Genomic DNA, 18,807 nt, shown 5'->3' with positions numbered 1-18,807 from the left:
TGATGCAATTTGCAGGGTCCTTCTTTATGCATGCTGCCTCTGCCGCACTGTCATGGCTTAGAGTGACACCTGAATAGAACAGAGGCATACTAATGTTATTAGTCACACCTGAACTCCCTCTGTTATGACAAGTCAAAATGTCTGTTGTGACAAAGGCCTATAGGGGCCACCGCTAACTCTTGCCCTGCGGCAGGTATATCCGGCCCTGGTGGAACAGTTAGTTTGTCACTCACTTTTAACAACTATGCAGCAAAGCTTTCAGAGTGACATCCTCCAGAGCTGATGTCCGGCAGCAGGTGCAAGAAAGTGCAGCAGATCCGGTCGGAGAGCAGAGGCAGTTGCAGGTGCCACCGGAAGTTTTTTTGATTTTATATAATATGTTTAAACATGTCAGGAGCAGCACCCCAAAATAATTCATTATTTGTTGTTGCATAACTATTATACACATCATGAATGATATTTCAATTATATTTAGTTGCTACTTGAATCTAAACTAAAATTGTCATCAGTAAGTTCACTTTTGCCGTGAAGCCAAAAACCCTGCGTGCGCGGGTTAGTTGGATTTTAGTCACAGAAACAATCCTCATGGGCGGGGTTTAAACCATTTACCGGGTTTTCTAAAAACGTATTATTATTTTTCATTGAAAATTTAACGCGTTATAAATCAGTTAACCGTGTGGTCTCAGGGCACAGGGGAAACAGACCCACGTCGCTGACGGTTCAGCAGTCAGACAGATTAAAACCGCATGATGCAGCCTCACCGCTCTCCGTTTGATGCCTGCTGAACGCCGCCCGCGCTGCGCCATTTTGAAAGTGTAATGCTGGGAGAGGCAGAGGCGAGGGAAATCTCAAAGTAGAGTGCAAAGTCTAAAATTCAGTACTGAGGATTGCGGTTCACTTTCTTTGGTTGAAAACTGATTCGTGTGGTCTCTATCAGCTTGGCCGAGGACTTGTGCCGTCTTCGGAGTAACTAACAGCACTCCCAGGTTTATTCCTCTGCTGCTCCTCGGTCAGAACCACCCAGCCGACCCGGGTCAGCACTGCTCCAGTCCAGGGCCCGAGCCCGCTACAGAGACACCCTCTGTCTGAGTCGCTCACCATGGCAGGTAAAACAAGAGTGCAAAGACTGTCAGAGTGTGAGAGGTTTGGGTATTTACCAGCAGTTAACGTTAGTTACACTATCCTGTTTCACACAGATGATGGGGTTGTCCCTCTGTTGTGGTTAACCAGCACAGGCTAGCTAGCAGGCTAGGATACACTTCCATGATGCTAATATCGGACACTGTGAAAGTGACCGTTTTCCACTGCTAACGTGCTCAAACTGTTTCCTGTGCCTGGAATGTACTATGACAGTTACAATATGTAATTTGTGTCAAGTCACGGGCGCCCTTGTTGTCGTATTACTGGTTTTAGCTAAGTTAGCATCGGGCTAACGCGTGTAAAGTTGTCTTTGATGGTGGTGTGGTATAACTTGGGTTTGTGTTTCGTGCAGGTGCCGGTGGTGGGAACAGTGATGTGCAGTGGTGCTTTTCCCAAGTCAAAGGAGCGATAGACGATGATGTCGCTGAAGGTGAGTCCATGTGCTGGTCAATGAACAGTTGCTGTCCTGCACTGTCTGATTGGCATCCTGTGCATGCTTGTTGTGAAGTTAGCTTCAATGGTACTGCTACACGTTCTGTTTGTGCTGTCTATGCAGATCATGATAAGTTTTGAGTGATTGCTATTTTAGAGCATTAAGGTGTTTGCACAGGAGTAAAGCGTCAGTAGCGTGGCACACTCTTGCTGATAGTCCAGTAGGCCTGGTACAGACTGGTAAAACTGGTGGAAGGCTGACAGCACATCTGTTTTTGCCATAATTGCTGCAAAATGTCAGCAGTCAATACCTTTACAAATCTTCAGAGTGCATTTCTACAGAGCATGTAAAGTAATATTTGCATTCTTGGGAGTGAAGTGCACTTCAGAATTGGATAGTTGCATGGTTTTTACTTCTAAAGGACCTTTCGTAAGCAAGAAGGAAGTTATTGAAACAGTGCGTTTATTCGGTTGAGCAATCAGGTTGCTTGGGCTCAACTTCAAATGTGTGTAAAGGTCCTACTTTCAGAGGGTCTGATTGGCCAAGTCAAAAGAAAAGAAACCTTCCCGTTCTGAGAATCAGGTTTGTTGCAAAGTATGTTTTCACATACTTGCTCTGTTGGTATCTAGCCATGCAGATGGTCTTGTGTTTTGAGACTTCCGAGTTGAGTTTTACCTGCATGGTTAGATACCACTGGGGGTAAGTGAGAATGTTTCCTGTGATTTAAGGGAACTGAGCCTTGCCGTGCCGTTTATAATTGTTACACAGTACATGGGGATAATGCATGCTAATAAAGTGCAAAAAAACAGAGCTGATAGAGTAAGTGATGGTTATGAACAGAAAGACCAGCGGTGGATTGTAACCTCTCCTTGTCCTGTTGTCCAATGACTAAATTCACAAGTTCCCAAAACACGTATGTTTACAGTACATGATGAACTTATTTGTACCTAAAGGGCTACACAGTTGTTTACAGTAAGCTGTGCCTGAGAACACGTATAAATGTGAGCCTCTCCTTGTGTCAATACATAGCAGCAGGGAGATGAAAACTCAACACTACAGTAGTGAAGTCGTTTTCTTTGACTCCTGCAGAAATGCTCTTCTTCACTCTGCCCTCTTTCGCTTCACATGAGCATTTGCATGGAGTCAGGTTGTATCAGGCACCTTGTGTGCTGTGTCAAAAGAGGAACAACACCACCAGTCTATATGAAGGATTGCACTGACTCAGAATAGTGCCAGCCTGTAAACAGGGATTGATTGTTGTGTTGTAGAATTTGATGAGAATGCTTGTCTTTGAAAAGTGCTGAATGGCTGCACATGGCAAGTTTTTTCTCCCTTCCTAAGAGAGTAGACTTTTAGTTCAATTGCACTAGCTGTGTGTGTGTGTGTGTGTGTGTGTGTGTGTGTGTGTGTGTGTGTGTGTGTGTGTGTGTGTGTGCGCGCGCGTGTGTGTGTGTGCGTGTGTGCGCGCGCGCGCATATATATATAACACACGTACGTCATTGCTCTGTTATGCTTTCACCATGGTTGACATGGTTTTCACCCCTCATACTGTAGGTGCACAAAACAGGCGCACAAGCACAATATTTTTAACACTGCTGGAAGTGCATCGGTGGGAGGAAATTATTCAACCAGAGAAGCCTTGCAAAATATTTTTGCATTGAACATACCCGAAATGTGCACGATAGGCCACAACGTTTGATGACGTTCTAATCACACTACGTTATTGACAGCTGACATCATATCTACTGTTGAATTCAACCACTCTGGGGAGCTACTAGCCACTGGGGACAAGGGGGGTCGTGTTGTCATCTTCCAGCAGGAGCCAGAGGTAAGTTTTGGTGACTCATCTGACTAAAGTAAATGCGTACAAAGAGTGCATTAACTGTTTTTCACATTTGATATATTCAAAATGTGGTCAAGCTTGTTGTACATTTGACTGAATTCAGAATTTTTGCCAAAAACACCATCAGAAATGGAAAAACAAAACAAAACCAAACACTTCGGATCAGCATACTTGCATTCCTGGTGTGACAATACTTAAACTGACACTGATCTGCGGTCTGTCATTGTTTAGAGCAAGAATCAGCCACAGTGTCGAGGAGAATACAATGTTTACAGCACCTTCCAGAGCCACGAGCCTGAGTTCGACTACCTGAAAAGCCTTGAGATTGAGGAGAAGATCAACAAGATTCGATGGCTGCCCCAGAAGAACGCAGCACAGTTCCTGCTGTCTACAAATGGTTTGGAAACCACTTTATTCTTATTTAAATAGTTTCACTGTTTTAGGTATGAGCTGATATTTGGCTGCAAGTAACCCAATTTACACAGTTTCTTACTGAAGAGAAGAGTTTTTCTTGATCTTTGCTCTTCCTCATTGGCAGACAAAACCATAAAGCTTTGGAAAATTAGTGAGCGTGACAAGAGACCAGAGGGCTACAATTTGAAAGAAGAAGATGGGCGATACAGAGATTTCAATACTGTCACAACACTACGGGTGTGTATAAATTGCTTTATTATTCTCCTTATAATGTTGAACATTATACACATTAAACATTATTTTTTTTATTAAACCTTTATTTTACCAGGAAATTTGGCCCATTGAGATTAAAAATCTCTTTTCCAAGGGCGTCCTGGCCAAGTGGCAGCACAAGTTACAAAGTTAAAAATTTCAATTTGATTATATAAACAATTCAATTAAACAAGTACAAATCAGGGAGTCAGTCTCAAGTGTTCTCATTTTGGAATTAAAATCGCTCAATGGAATCAGTTGATGTATGAACATGTATGACTTGTGAATTATGCTATTATTAACCATATATTAGTATGCCAAATATATGATTTGCAAGGTGCAGTTGGGATTGTGTACTTACTTTGCATCCATTCTTTAATTGAATAAATCACGGCAGTGAATTAGAACTGCAATAGATTTAGCTTGTTTTCAAGTTGCTTGAAAGCTCAGTACTCTGTTGGTGTGGACAGCCTCTTCCCACCCCACATGGACAGTAGAGGCCCACACAGTTGACTGCACTCTGTCTGCATTGATTGAGCCTATTTTATAAAACTGAGATGAATTGTGTTGCACTTTTTAAAGCTTATTAAATTCCATTAGAATTAGTTGAAACAAAGTATTCTCATTTCTTCTCTCCATTGTTCTTCAATCGTTAAGGCACCGTCTGTGACTTCTCAGTTGTTTGTGATTCATGCAGACATTCAGCAGACATATCATACAAGCCAAAGAGTCAGCTCTGAAAAAATTCAATTCAGGTTTACTTTCACTGCACTTTTCCTCCCTGCTCACATGCATCCTCCACTTTAGGCAACAGTGATCTATATTTATTGAATAGTTTCCAAATTTAGACTCAGTTTAACTGACTTGCCTGTTATGCAGAGGCTTGGCCCTTCTTTCTCTCTTTAAAAGACATTTAACTGCTACTGTTTGCATCAGCATTAGTGAAATCTTTTTTCCCTTCACACTACCAGTAAAATGGTTAAAAATGGAAACGTATAGATAATTGGCCGACTTATCTGATAACCAGTATTTGTTGCGATGCCTACATCTGTCATCTGTCTGCCTCTTTACCAGTGTTACAAGAACAGTTTGGGACGTCCTGTGTTCATTGGAAAAGTTCTTTTAAAAATCCTGAAAAATTAGGATAATGTGAAGCTAAAGCAATACTAAGCCTGCTCCTCTCCTCAGGTCCCAGTATTCAGGCCCATGGACTTGATGGTGGAAGCCAGCCCTAGACGAGTGTTTGCAAATGCTCACACCTACCATATCAACTCCATCTCAGTCAACAGTGACTGTGAGACCTACCTGTCTGCAGACGACCTGCGTATTAACCTCTGGAATCTGGAGATCACTGATCGCAGCTTTAGTATCCTTTTGTTTTAATTTCATGCAACCTTTGTTTTCCATAGGTCTTTACGTGACTCTTTTTAAATATTCCCACAGGCTGTAATCATGTGTCTGGTACCAGAAACGTGACATAGCAGGACCACTAACTTTGACTGGGAAATACGACTTTTTACAAATATCTCCCATGTCTTTTCATGATTGGACATTTTAGTTTCGAAGCAGCAACTGTTGTTTTTTAGAAATGCATATTTGTTGATGTGCACTTTGAGAAAAAAGTGGAAACCTGTAGTCCATTTTACATGCACATAACTATGCCGGAGTTAAATTCTTTCTGTATACGTACAACATGAAATAATACATGGTGTGTCCTGCTTGATTTAGTTCTTTGCTTGGAGGTAACTCTGACTCACTCTCTCAGATCATGATCCCCCGCATGCATCCTTTCCACCTGCCCACCACACATCAGTCAGACTGTGCATCACTCGGTCGCTGCAACAACACAGACACCTGCTACATATCAGGACCTTTCTTTTGGTCTATGTTATGTCAGTAAGTCAATCAATCAATGACCATTTAATATGTTAAAGTAGACACCTGTATTTTAAGGCTGCCCAAACATTAGTAAATATTAATTGTTGTGCTTTGGTGTCTATTGGTGTCATATTTGATGCTACCACCAGATGTCCCCAAAGTAAGGGATTCTCAACTTCTGCACATAGAGGCTGTAACAGTCTGAAGTTTTAAAAAAGTTAAATGTCCAAGTTTGACCCCAAAGTAGTATTAGTGTAAAGCAATGTTTTAATCCTGAATTGAGCACATCGGCCACGTGACTTTCTGTTGAGAGAGCTGTTGAGTGTCCTCCCTTTCTGAGGGACCAGGGAAATATGTGCCTTTCTAAATGACTTCTTTTTAAGTTGTCAAATGTCTGTTTAGCACTTTGACCTTAACCTCACTTCTTCAGACATTGTTGACATTAAACCAGCCAATATGGAGGAGTTGACGGAGGTGATCACAGCAGCAGAGTTCCACCCCAACCAATGCAACACTTTTGTCTACAGCAGCAGCAAGGGCACCATTCGCCTGTGTGACATGAGGGCGTCAGCACTGTGCGACAAGCACGCCAAACGTAAGCAAATTCATTCATGGGGCGTGCCTGGAATATGCATAAACAAACCCAATGATAGACAATGAAACTAGGATAGGTTACAGTTTCTGAAGAAAATATCAGTGTCCTCACTTAAGGGGAAAGATGGCGCTTTCATGCACATCAAGAGCCTAAAGCCTGGCAATCAGGGTATACTAATGACCTTCATCTTTTTTCTTTTTTAGTGTTTGAAGAGCCAGAGGATCCAAACAACCGTTCGTTCTTTTCTGAAATCATCTCATCCATCTCTGATGTAAAGTTCAGCCACAGTGGACGCTATATGATGACCCGCGATTACCTGTCCGTCAAAATTTGGGATCTCAACATGGAGAGCCGGCCAGTAGAAACATATCAGGTGTGTAACTGCTGCCGTGCTAAGACAAGAGTAATGTTGTCAACATCAGTTTCTTTTCTGGAGGTTGTAAGGCCTGACGTCGTACTACTGTCTCTCCACAAGAGGGAGGTGTTTTATTGGAGCAATAATGAAATAATGACTCCTCTTATGCCCTTTTCTTTAAACAGGTGCACGAATATCTCAGGAGTAAATTGTGTTCGCTCTATGAGAATGACTGCATCTTCGACAAGTTTGAGTGCTGTTGGAATGGGAACGACAGGTGAGCGGCTATATTATGAGCACAGTCTGGGTAAAAAGATGCCTTCTGGAGAACTGTTGTACCTGTGACAGAACAAAATTTGCATTTGAGAAGGTCATGATTTTTTTTCTTCTGCTATTAGAATTTCTCCTACATTCAGTATGAATGATGCATGCACATTTTCTGGGCTTACCCTTATTTGACGCAACTGAACCCTTCACCATGGCCTTATCAATAACTGTCGTTATCTGCTCAGTGCAGAGCAGAAGGCTGCACATCATTTGGTTTGGGTGGCAGAGGGGCATTCTGCACATGCTCCTGTTGTGGTTCATGGCAAACGCAAGCACATGTGGCTTTTGGATTAATTGTCCTTCATTACCACCATCGCTCACTCGTAACTCGTCTCTCTGCAGTGTTGTGATGACCGGCTCCTACAACAACTTCTTCAGGATGTTTGACAGAGGCTATCGGCAGGATGTAACTCTAGAGGCGTCACGGGAGAACAGTAAGCCTCGATCGGTCCTGAAGCCTCGCAAAGTAAGCACGGGTGGGAAGCGCAAAAAGGATGAGATCAGTGTAGACAGTCTGGACTTTAACAAGAAGATCCTCCACACTGCCTGGCATCCCCTGGACAACATAATCGCCGTGGCCACCACCAACAATCTGTACATATTCCAGGAAAAACTGAACTAGTGTTCGTTAAACCGCTCAGATCCCAGTTTCTGCTTGAGTCCCACTGCTCTGATACACACATACAAAACTATCTGTCTGTCTTTGGCTAAGTCCCCAAGTCTCGATCTGATCCGCCCTTGGTGATTTTAGTATTGAATGTGACAAGACTTACTCTGTCAACAACAATCAGTGGCATTAATACAGTACATCTAAGCAGGCCATCACAAGCACATTTTCCATGTGTATTACAAATATAAACACGCAGGATTTGTAAATCTGAGCCCAGAATTTGGGATCTAGTGTCATGGGTTTTCTCCATAAGGAGCACTCCGTTCACCAAACTACCATTTGCAACTCCACTACATCCCAAACCAAAGGGAAATGTGTTGAATACACATATTTGGCTAGTTTGTTTCATCATTCTTTTGTGCCATCGTGACATGATTCTTCTGTATGTCATAGCTAACAATTGTTGAGTTTTTGTAGCTGCCACGTTTTATTAGTTTGAATAGGAAATTCTTTCTACTGTTTATACGTCTTTCTGTCAGTTCCCATGGTACAGGCCTGAAACACTGCTAATACAAGCTGTCAACACTCCGTATTTTCCCCAAGTATTTGTCAAGTTGCCAAGTTCACTCACCACCTCGTTCCTGGTGTACAGTGTGGTTATGCTGTTAAAGGACTATTTAGTGTATAACGTACATTACTGCTAACCGTTGTTCACTGCGTCCCAATATTTATTAGATCAAATTTCAGACTTCAAGGCAGCCACTGGTTTACATTCATTTCTTTACAGTGAGAAAGTCGACTTGCTTGAAACTGACTTGACACGTATTCCATCACAGTGAACTTTTTGTTGTCTTTGATTAAGTCAAAGTAATTGTTCGGTGGTAATGCAGCTGCAAGCAGGTAACCTCAGTGTTGGACAGTTTACCTGTGGAATGTTCCAAGCAGGTGTTCTTTTTGTGCATCCCACACCTTTTTTTTTCTTTTTCAAATTCAGAATTATCATATTTCTATAGAAATCAAGTCAGGGGAGTCAAGCATTGGATATATTGTCTTTGTCCTGTTTTCAGTTGAGTATATGTCCAAAACCATCAGCAGATTATCACATTCTGTGTTCTTTCTTTCACACAGCGGCCCAACTTTTTTTAAAATCAGGCTTGTGAATTTGTCCTCTAACAGCATCCGTTAGAGTTTCCTGATACAGTAGCAGGAGCTTTTGACGAGCTGAAGCTGAAAACCGAAACACTGGAGAGCTCAGCATCAGGTTTTCAAAACAATCCCTGGTCTCAGCTGCATTACCAAAACCTGAACCCTCTGTTTGGTGAGATGGATTCCTCGAGCCAGATTCAAGTCTGTGAGTTGATTTTCAGTGTGTATTGAAATGGCTACATGTAGGAAAATGGTCAGCAGTAATGTATGTGTAATTTCTAGTTTTTGGCCAAAAACATCAAAGTGTCGTCCTTTAACGTGGACGCAAGAATGGCGTGTGCACACATTCGTCAGGTATTGTGGTTTTGGGAGTTGAATGGGGGCTAATCATGCCAAAGTAACCAGTCCTATACAAAGTTCTGTTCATTTAAAGCTGTCTTGCAGACAAGCTGCAGACTGGTGGACCACCACATGAAGCTCAGGACAAAAGCTTGTGTACACGTGGAAGGGCGTGATGGCGTGATGTAGCCTCATTCTCTCGTGGTCGGTGGCACCAATCGTGAGTGCCGCTGCCAGCTTCCCTACAAAGCCTGTTGCATTGTCGCAGATTGATCGACCGCTTTACTCTCTGGATCTAGTTTCTGTTTGTAGAGGTTTTTTTTATGATGTTTTGTACTGTACCTGATAAAATAAGAATAATCACTATAGCTGATTTATTTTTGTATAAATTAAGGCATTAGGATTACAGTCTGATCACTGTAGTTTCTTTAGCTGTCTGTCTCAGACTGATTGTAGATGGGAGGTGACCTGATTTGGGGGGTCACCTTTTTGTCACGACTTTGGGACATTTTTAATTCTGGCAGGTATTTCTTTAAAAGCTCGAGACTTTTTGTGACATCGAGGAAGTGTTTTGTTTCTCACGTGGGATGTCCAAAGAAAAGTATGTTCAGGTGTCAGTACCTCAGTAGTCATAAGCACTATAACAGTTTATTTTTTTAATTTGGCTGACTGTAACTGATGTTTATATAAAGCTTATTTGGATGCTTCAGAGTCACATTCTGAGTTGATTTAGATCTTAACAGTCTGTTTTTGTGCCATGGTTTTATTTTATGAATCATTTTGCTCGCTGTGAAAGAATACACCCATGTGGGTCGAAATGGGAAAGGCATTTTAATCAACATGTAATGTTAAAACTGTTCAATCAGGTTCTCCTAAAGCTAGTCTGGTCGGGTGATGACTTGGCAGAGTTACTGGTTTTGGATTATTGTGTGAAATGTCTCTCTCCTGTGATGCAGGAGAATACAGACTTTTTTTATTTTAAAAAGGAGACTTTGTGAAGCACTTGACCCGCAGACGTTTGTTGTATGAAAGCAGTTATTGACGACTTTTGAGATTCGAGATATGAACTCTGCTGTGTCTCTGCTACACTATGCTTCAGTCACATGCCGCCAGTTCTCTTCTGGAGCAAACAGGTTGATTATCGCTCCGTTTTCCATTTTATTACAGTGACATCAGGGCAGGAGTCTTATTGTTCCACTGGATCATATTTATGTGAGTTGATGTATCACTCCTACTTTAGAGAACTGATTTCCAGTCACTTGGATGCCACCAAAATAACCACCCATCTCCACTCAGTGGAGTTAAGCTACTGTTGAGCGTCACTCTCAGGGCTCTGGGTAATGTCCTCTAGTAATGAAAGACTTTGCTAATCTCTTTATTTTTTTATTTTGCACCCTTTTGGAAAAGCAACTTTTCTTTATTGTCTGATGCGAGATTGTTTGAGGGCCGTTCAAGTTAATTGCCTCATGTCATGTAAACCTGTATGATGTGGCACCTCAAAGACGATCCAATCGGCTCGCCGCCAGTCAACGAGGAGCGGCGTCCGTTCAAAATATGAGCTCAGTGATCAGCCCTGTCCTGTCGTTCATTCGAAGGAAGCACTGTTAAATCCAACGACCTGTTGGAAGATGTGAAGATGTTTGAAAATCTGTACAGAAGTAGTTCAGAAGTGGCAAGTTTCCTTTTTAAAAACAAAAAAAAAAACATCCCATCTGTGCAGACACAGCAGAGATGGTCATCGCAGACTGTACGAGTGCCGGAGCATTATTGGAAAAATGGTGACTAACATTCATAAAAGATAACAGCTAACCAGTAATCTTTGTCACTCTCCCCTCATATTGTCTTCATAGCTATTGTTCAAGGCTATGGTGTAAACCACAAAGACGTTCAGAAGAACCCTAATGCCTTTCTTATAGCATTAAGAAGAAATAAGATAATCAAGTATGTTTCTTGAACTCTCTGGCGTGCCAGACAGGAGACTGCTCAGGGGATTTTACCGCTGCTCTGTGATCAAAACCTTGTACCTTCCAAAAAAAGCAGCTTATCAGGACTTTACTAAAACCTGCCTTATTTACAGGTAGATCACACACTTTTTGAAATTCAAGTCGCTACAAGTGTTTTTTAACATGAACCTTGGGTCAACGAAACTTGCCCCGCATACAAAGGATCGCGAGATCTCCAGGAAACTGTCTGAATTGGAGTTATGAGGTTTTTCCACTTGAAGCAGCATTATGTACATGTCTAATGTATCACAGGAGCTAAAACAAAAATGCACTTTTTATTTTTGTGAATTTCATTAATTTGTATGTTTTTGTTTATTTCTTTCAAGAGGCTCTTGAATAAAGATTGTAGGAGAGATTGGGTGATCTGTTTGGGAGGAAAAAAACTACAAATGGCTCATTGTACAGCAATGTTTATCTTTGTCAAATGGAATAAAGTACAATTTAGATGAAAAGTAATAAAGAATTTCAAACCTAAATTATTGTGAGTGACATGACTAAGCTGCTTCATGGTTTTTGTATTGAAATGATGCGTTGTAAATGTGACATGACCACATAAATAGAAGCTTTATCAGGATATGCGTTTTGAATTACAATTTAAGCCTAACATGCTGTGTATAAAAACATGGTCAACCTTATTTTAGGCCTGTTTCATCAGCAAGGCAGAGTTTCTGCAGCGCTTTCAAGATATTTTCAGTAGTTCCAGACTCTGCTGCTCTCACTAAAATGATTTTATTTATGTAAATCATTTCTTCTTGCCACTCTGACCGCAGTGACTTCTCTAAGATTCAGATCTCAGGGACAGCGAGATACCACTTAGAAGTCCATTCGACTCTTAGCAAATAATTTTCAAACATTGCATATATACTGTTATAACACTCCCACCACCTCAGTCCTTTTGGCGTCAATACCCAGCCTTGGGAACAGGTTTAAAGGGCAGATGGGTCCATCGGTGCCATCTCCCTCTGTTTAACCACTCTGAGGTCACATGTGCACACAACCTAATGTCTATAAGCAATAATGTGAAAATACACCTATTTATGTATGTGTGTTCCTGAAAACCAACAAAAAATCAAACCCTCTAAAACATCCAATTCAAAGTCCACCAACAGGACCCTGTTGTGGACGTGGAGGAGGGGACATGTATACTGTACACCCAAGCCTCCCTCACCACATTCATAGTTAAATCCAGCCAGCGCAGCGCTTATTTGAAGAGTGAGGGACAGGTCAGCCTTACAACAACTACCATAAGCCCTCAAACCCTGCAGAGGCTCAGGTGGCTCAGATAGAACCAGGGTCCACCCAGGTCCTGCAGTCCAGCACATCAACCAGTCAGGACCTAATTATAGTGCAAATGTGCTTTGTGGGACTTCATCTCATTTTCACTGCATATATTATTAAATGATGCTAAATATTGTTACTCAACATCACAGCGCTTCATGAAAAAGAAATAAATGCTGCCCATCCCTGACCTGGAGCCTGTAGTTAGCCTCTTATCTGTGGTCTGGACTCGGGACAGATTTCGCGCCTGCGCACATCGTAGTTTGTGTGCGTGTCATGTTGATGAACGCTAAAACAGGGTAGTCAACATGTCCACCGCTGAAGCTGAACGGAACAATAACGAAGAGCCCGGGCTTCACGGTACGTTACGCCGTCACCTCTGCGTGCTGCACGTTACAAAGCCTACTGTAGTTATTCTTAACGAGTGTGCGTGTTTATCAGAATATTAGCGTAATGAAGGTTTTATTGTAGAGTTACATCTGGTGCGCTATTTCCTCTTCTTCTGGGAGGGGTGGCGGGTGATGTTGAAGGACGTCACCGCGAGATAGCCAATTGCTTTTTGATAAATGTTTGACTGATGGGGTGGCAGCCAATCACGTAAGGGAGTGTGCGTTGGGCGGGCACTGGCCGAAATGAAAACAAGTTTGGGACAAAAGACGGAATAAATGTCGCTTTTATTCGCGACTGTTTATTTTTAAATTCTCTGATAACGGCGCATATTACTGTCATTCTTTGTGCAGCCGAGTTTGCTATTTATTCAACAAGCAGCAGTCATCTTAAGTAAATATACATTGTAAAGGAAGACAATGGTAGGATGTTAGCTCAAGTGCCTGCAGAATAACAGCTCATAAAGACGCTAAACTGGCTCAAGGGGTGTTCGATTCAATCCAGAAACAGTTTAGAGACTGGAAGATGAGCTCGCACAGGGAAGGGGGACGTGCGCTTTTGTGTGTGACACCATCACAGCTGGAACAGCGACATGTCTGGGCAAACTGTCTCACTGTGCACCGCAGTTATGCAAGCAGTCTCATGAGGGCAGCGCTGATGACAGCCTCGCCTGCAAATGTGATTCGGTTATGCAAACGCGTCGTCGAAACACAAATCTTAATTTATTTTCAGCGAGTCCAAAACGGGGGGGGGGGGGGGGGGGGGGGCGTCTCATGCTATCACAAGGTTTCCATTCTGTACACAGCAAAGCCCGCTGCCCGTAAGAGATTACATAACCCCCGCCTGTCTGGAAAAAAAAATGTGCAAGCTGTTTGTGGGGCAGTGTGGCACAAAGAAATGTTATCTGGATGCGGTGCACAGCCAGTTCATCTGAATGCACAGTGTCAGTGGTGCAGGAAATGTAGGTCAGCTGTTTCTATTTGAAAGGAGGCAGGGGTGTGTTTCTGTGTGTTCTGCTGTTTTGTTTGCCCTTTAACACAACAAGCTTAATTTCCCTCCCTTCCTTCCTCTTGACCTTTGTGTTGCCAAGGCTCTTGGGTAGAGCTGGAGCTGAACAGAAACACAGGGGCCCAGGGCGCGCAGATCAACCTGCTAATGACACCCGCTGCAGACCAAATAAACGCCAATGCTGGCATGAGTCAAACTCTGCAGACCTTGGAAGTGGTGCCTGAGAACGATGAAACCCTGATTGGAGGACTAGAGCACGTGCCGTCGTCCTCCTCCATCCACAATGGAGACATGGAAAAGATCCTCCTGGATGCACAGCACGAATCCAGCCCAAGTAGCTCCTCCTGTGATAGGTAGGAATAAAGGCCACTCTACACTCTTAAAAGCTCTCTAAGTGTTTACAAATGTGTAATCCCAATATGTGAACTCAGTCCTCACAGGCCACCAAGTCCAGATCAGGACGAGGGTCAGATAACTTTTGATGTGGAGATGCCCAGCCGGAGAGGTAGTCAGGTAAAACAACATATTTTGACCCTAAAGTTTAAACCCTTTTCAAGTCTTTTCATTTAACCCTAAAACCTGCTTTACATGCACATTCACAGTCGGAGGAAGACGGTCCAGAGCAGGACAGAGAGGAAGACATCCTGCTCAACAAAGAAGTAGACTGGGTCGCTGATTGGTCCAGCAGACCAGAAAACGTTCCTCCAAAGTAAGAAAACCCTCACCTCCAGAATGATTCAGTAGTAGTGGTTCAGGATGTTGTCTTCAGTTGTTTTCTGAATTGATTGATTATTCCTCTCAGGGAGTTCCACTTCAGGCACCCCCGCCGTTCAGTATCTCTCAGTATGAGAAAGAGTGGAGTCATGAAGAAAGGTGGCATCTTCTCTGCTGAATTCCTCAAAGTCTTCATCCCTTCCTTACTCATCTCACACATCCTCGCTCTCGGCCTCGGGTAGGTCTGAATTCACGTGGTTGTGTCTTCCTGCAGGGGCAAAATGCGCGGCTTGGCTTTGGATCGGAAAAAGTTACATTTTCTCAATCTGATGTTTTTTACTTGCCATTGCCAGTTTGGTGGTTTAGTGACTCACCGTGTGCATGTAGGAGAGGGTCAGGACGGGCTGTGTTAATTGCCAGGTTTCCATCCAGAAGTAGCAGAAATTCTAACTGAATTTTCAGAAAATCAACACAACGAAATGCAAATTTATCCGTCCACTTCTGTTATGTGAATATTAAGAGGTGGTTTATTGAGATAAGCAGTGGGTGGCGCTAATGCTCCAGTCCGGGACTATTATGTCTTTGTAGAAGAAGAGAATGTAATGATGGACGATGCTAAAAGACACACCAACTTTTCCACCTCCTGCAAACTGAAAAATCATTTAGAAACAGGTGGATAGAAACGCACATTTTGAAGATGACTGCAATTTACGTATCAGACGGCTGTCTGCTCAGACGTGGGTGTCATTATTAAAACAGTATAAGTGGTGGAAATGGTTCAGCAGCTCTATGGTTCACTCTACAACTAACTGCACCTGAACAGGAAACCTTTTCCTACACACGCTGCAGCTTTAGGATTAGAGCTGGAAGCAGCGACTGCAGGAGTAGCTCCTGTCACCTGCAAGTTACACCTTTTACAGTCAAAATAGAGGGCTGGCCTGGCTGTTAATGAGAATGCAAACCTTCATTTTAATTGCTCAATTGATATGGATTGATGGCTTTATTTCACTACTGCATCATCAGCGCAGGTTTTACATTTTTCACTGTTTCCAGAATGTTTATACGCGTTATCCCATTTCTTTCCTCTGGTTTGACTTCATGCACTGTCTGGATTTGTTTTCTAGGGTGTACATTGGGAAGAGAATTGCCACAGCCTCCACCAGCTCTTACTGAAAAAAAGAAGAAGCAGTGCCTGGATGTTCTCCTGTCTCTAAGAGTCTCAACCATCCTCCTGTAGTCAAGCTGTCTCTCTGCATCTATTGTACACCCACATTTCTTCTTCCAGTCAGCATTAAATTCTGTCACATTGTAGATGTAGCTATCGAGTTATACACATGATGTAATGTGGTTGCACTCCATCACATTTTGACACATTGTACCCAGCAGCTGCCACCAACTTGAATCCAGTAGATAGCAGACCCTGTTAGAGCTGCAGAATATTAGTCATCCTGTTCAACTCAAAAATATATGACAAGGATTTGATGTCCAGAGGCTTCAGGGTTGACGTTTCTCTACTTGTTTTGATGTTATGTCATGAGAAATTTGGCCTTTTCCCAAACTGCATCTCTCCACAGTAGAGTGAAGAGTGTATGAACCAAAAATGTTCGCCATTTCTGCAATACAGACAAATTGAATTGGCTCTGGGAACAGAAAGGCCCATCGCCTTAATTTTTTAGCTAAACATTCAAGGTGCAGTTATTGTGGGGGGGAGGGAGAAATGATGCTGCACAGTGGGATTTGTTTTTAAATTCCACACATTTTTGAGAACAGAAGTTGTATCATGTTGACTCCCGAGAGTTTCTTTTAAAAGCTTTGTTTTTTTGAAGGTTGTTTTTCAAGGCTTATGCATTGATCTCGTATGTAGCTGCAAATTTTTACAATGGGGTTGCTTGAGTACCTATGATAGTGGAACCTAGGCTAGATGGCAGTTTACCAGGCCATATGCTATTTTTATTTCTTTTTGCCAACATATCTTCTTAAACATAACATAGCAGCAATGGCAAAGTGCCAAATTTGTATCTTTCACCACTGCACATTGGTGATTTATCTTAGACTGTTTTTTTGATTTTCTGGTATGTTTAGGTATTTAAAGATGTAGATGTGAAAAATAATTTAAGCTGTGATCTGCCCCATGTACACCTTTTGACATTGTATAATTTGTTTATACATTGATATTAATGCATATTATGTCATTGTTATTATATAGCATTGTGGCAGTGTACGTAATGTATTTTTGCTGTCGTTTAATTGCTGAAGCGTCAGTGGCAGAAACCACCACAGTGGAAGGTATTTCCAGGGGCCTCATTTAAGAGTGTTATCAGACTTTTATCTAGACTACACTGTGCAATCATTTCACATAATATGATGGAATAAACAGTGTACAGTGTGTGTTGAACTTCCAGAGAAACTAGAGGAGCATTTCCTGAAGAAAATGCATGTGATTTCCGTGTATTGATGCGTGCTGATTGGATGACTGGATGATTCTTCCGTCAGTGTTTGCAAATGAATGACATTATAGAGTCATTGGTTTTAAAGCACTCAACATGCATTCAGGCTTTAATGCATTATATAACTCATACTAACTCATAAAACTGTCATCATAACAGGCTTATGTACAGTTGATCAGTGTGCAATACAGAGCATTTTGGAATTTGAATAAAGTTTGTACTGTATACAGCGGCTGAGAGATAAATACAAAGGGAGTGAAAAGAGCTCCAAAGACCTTCATGCATTATTCAAGTCATAATAGCTAATAAATGGCACATATCCTTATGGGCTTCTGCACAGCCGTTTAGCGAGCAGCAGTGAGCATCGTAAAATCTACTGAACACAGCACAAAGAGGCTGAGACATAAATACGTATAGAAAGTGTTGTCTATGGAGGTTAATTTTCTAAATTCATGTTATTCTCTTTAAATTAAAGTAAGGAAAACCTCTACATCAGCTAACTATCTCTTAACTCATGTGGTCACCTAACCATGCTAATATAATCCAAAATAAATGCTATGCTACGTACTTATTTGTGTCAGTAGCTAAATCTTTTTAAATAAGGTTGAAATATTGACATGCTTATGCTTTTTGACTGTAAATCCTGGGAAACTGGATTTTGTTCATGTTTTTTCTCAGTTACACACATTGTCACAGCCCTGCTTTCAAGTATGTGACAAAAGAGGGAGACCACACATAGTCTATAAATGATGCCAAAGTTTTTAATGAAAGAAATGAAGTGAACAGTGCAATGCAATGTGTTTGTCAGCAGAAAGGTATGTATGCAATGCCTGTGTCAGTGTGTCAGTGGGTGAATGGGGAGGAGTGTGAACACGGTCAGCCAGAGAGGGGAGGATGAGAGGATTTATGGCCTCCTGAGCCCAGTCTGCTCAGGTATGAGGTCTCAGCCCCACCCATCAATTTCCTGAATTACAGGGAAAAACTAGTAGGCCAACAAGGAGGGGCAAACTAAGGCCAATCCTGAGGCCACATCTGGAAGCTGACCAGTTGAACCACCAAGCAGCTCCACAGTTTGGTGTTGAGCCTCTTGCTCAGGGGCTCTCAGGTGGTGGTAGTAACAGAGGGGTAAGTAGTCACTCTTTCCACCCAGATTTATCCTGATGGTTCAGGGATCAAATCAGCAACCTTTGGTCACAGGCCCAGACTTTTTAAGCTACAGATATCACAAATTAGACCCCTACAAAGCTTGTCTTCTCTTTGCTATTTGTACATGGTCCTTTGAACGGATGAGAGGGCAACATTAAATGGATGTGATGTGACTTTTAGTTACCTCTAATCCTTATTACTAGCATCCTTGCATGCAGACTGGCACATTTCAGATTTCACCTTTTGATCACATGCACAGTATTGTTGCATTTCTTTTTGAACCTGTCAGGCCAAAAATTGCTTGTTCATAGTCAGGGAAGGCTCCTGGTTAATGTCAAGTACTGGAAAAATATAACTGTTTTTATTCCAGCAGTGTTGAGTAGCAAAAACACAGAAATCTGATTATGATCATGCTGGACTCACAGTGGAATATAGTGTTTTATTCCAACTATACAGCAATTAAAGTTGTATCCATGTCATAAAAAACATTAA

At 42.1% G+C, this 18,807-nt stretch overlaps 2 protein-coding genes across 2 annotated transcripts; both read left to right on the top strand.

Moving 5' to 3' along the window:
* Nucleotides 1-816: 816 nt before the first annotated feature.
* ppp2r2aa (protein phosphatase 2, regulatory subunit B, alpha a) lies at nt 817-11,058 on the top strand. The gene is made up of 10 exons (XM_041936921.1): nt 817-1,106; nt 1,493-1,570; nt 3,304-3,401; nt 3,648-3,813; nt 3,955-4,067; nt 5,271-5,448; nt 6,391-6,555; nt 6,759-6,928; nt 7,096-7,187; nt 7,580-11,058. The coding sequence occupies exons 1-10, from the start codon at nt 1,100-1,102 to the stop codon at nt 7,857-7,859; spliced, it is 1,347 nt and encodes a 448-aa protein (XP_041792855.1). The 5' UTR covers nt 817-1,099; the 3' UTR covers nt 7,860-11,058.
* Nucleotides 11,059-12,886: 1,828 nt separating this feature from the next.
* Nucleotides 12,887-17,394, top strand: bnip3la (BCL2 interacting protein 3 like a). Its single transcript, XM_041936546.1, has 6 exons — nt 12,887-12,973; nt 14,091-14,361; nt 14,440-14,521; nt 14,611-14,717; nt 14,811-14,960; nt 15,847-17,394. Exons 1-6 carry the CDS (start codon nt 12,922-12,924, stop codon nt 15,893-15,895), a joined length of 711 nt encoding a protein of 236 aa, XP_041792480.1. The 5' UTR covers nt 12,887-12,921; the 3' UTR covers nt 15,896-17,394.
* The last annotated feature ends 1,413 nt before the right edge of the window (nt 17,395-18,807 follow it).

The sequence above is a fragment of the Chelmon rostratus genome, chromosome 5, assembly GCF_017976325.1.
Source record: "Chelmon rostratus isolate fCheRos1 chromosome 5, fCheRos1.pri, whole genome shotgun sequence".
NCBI lineage: Eukaryota > Metazoa > Chordata > Actinopteri > Chaetodontiformes > Chaetodontidae > Chelmon > Chelmon rostratus.
Note: the sequence above shows the minus strand (reverse complement) of the source record. Positions and strands in the feature narration are given on the sequence as shown.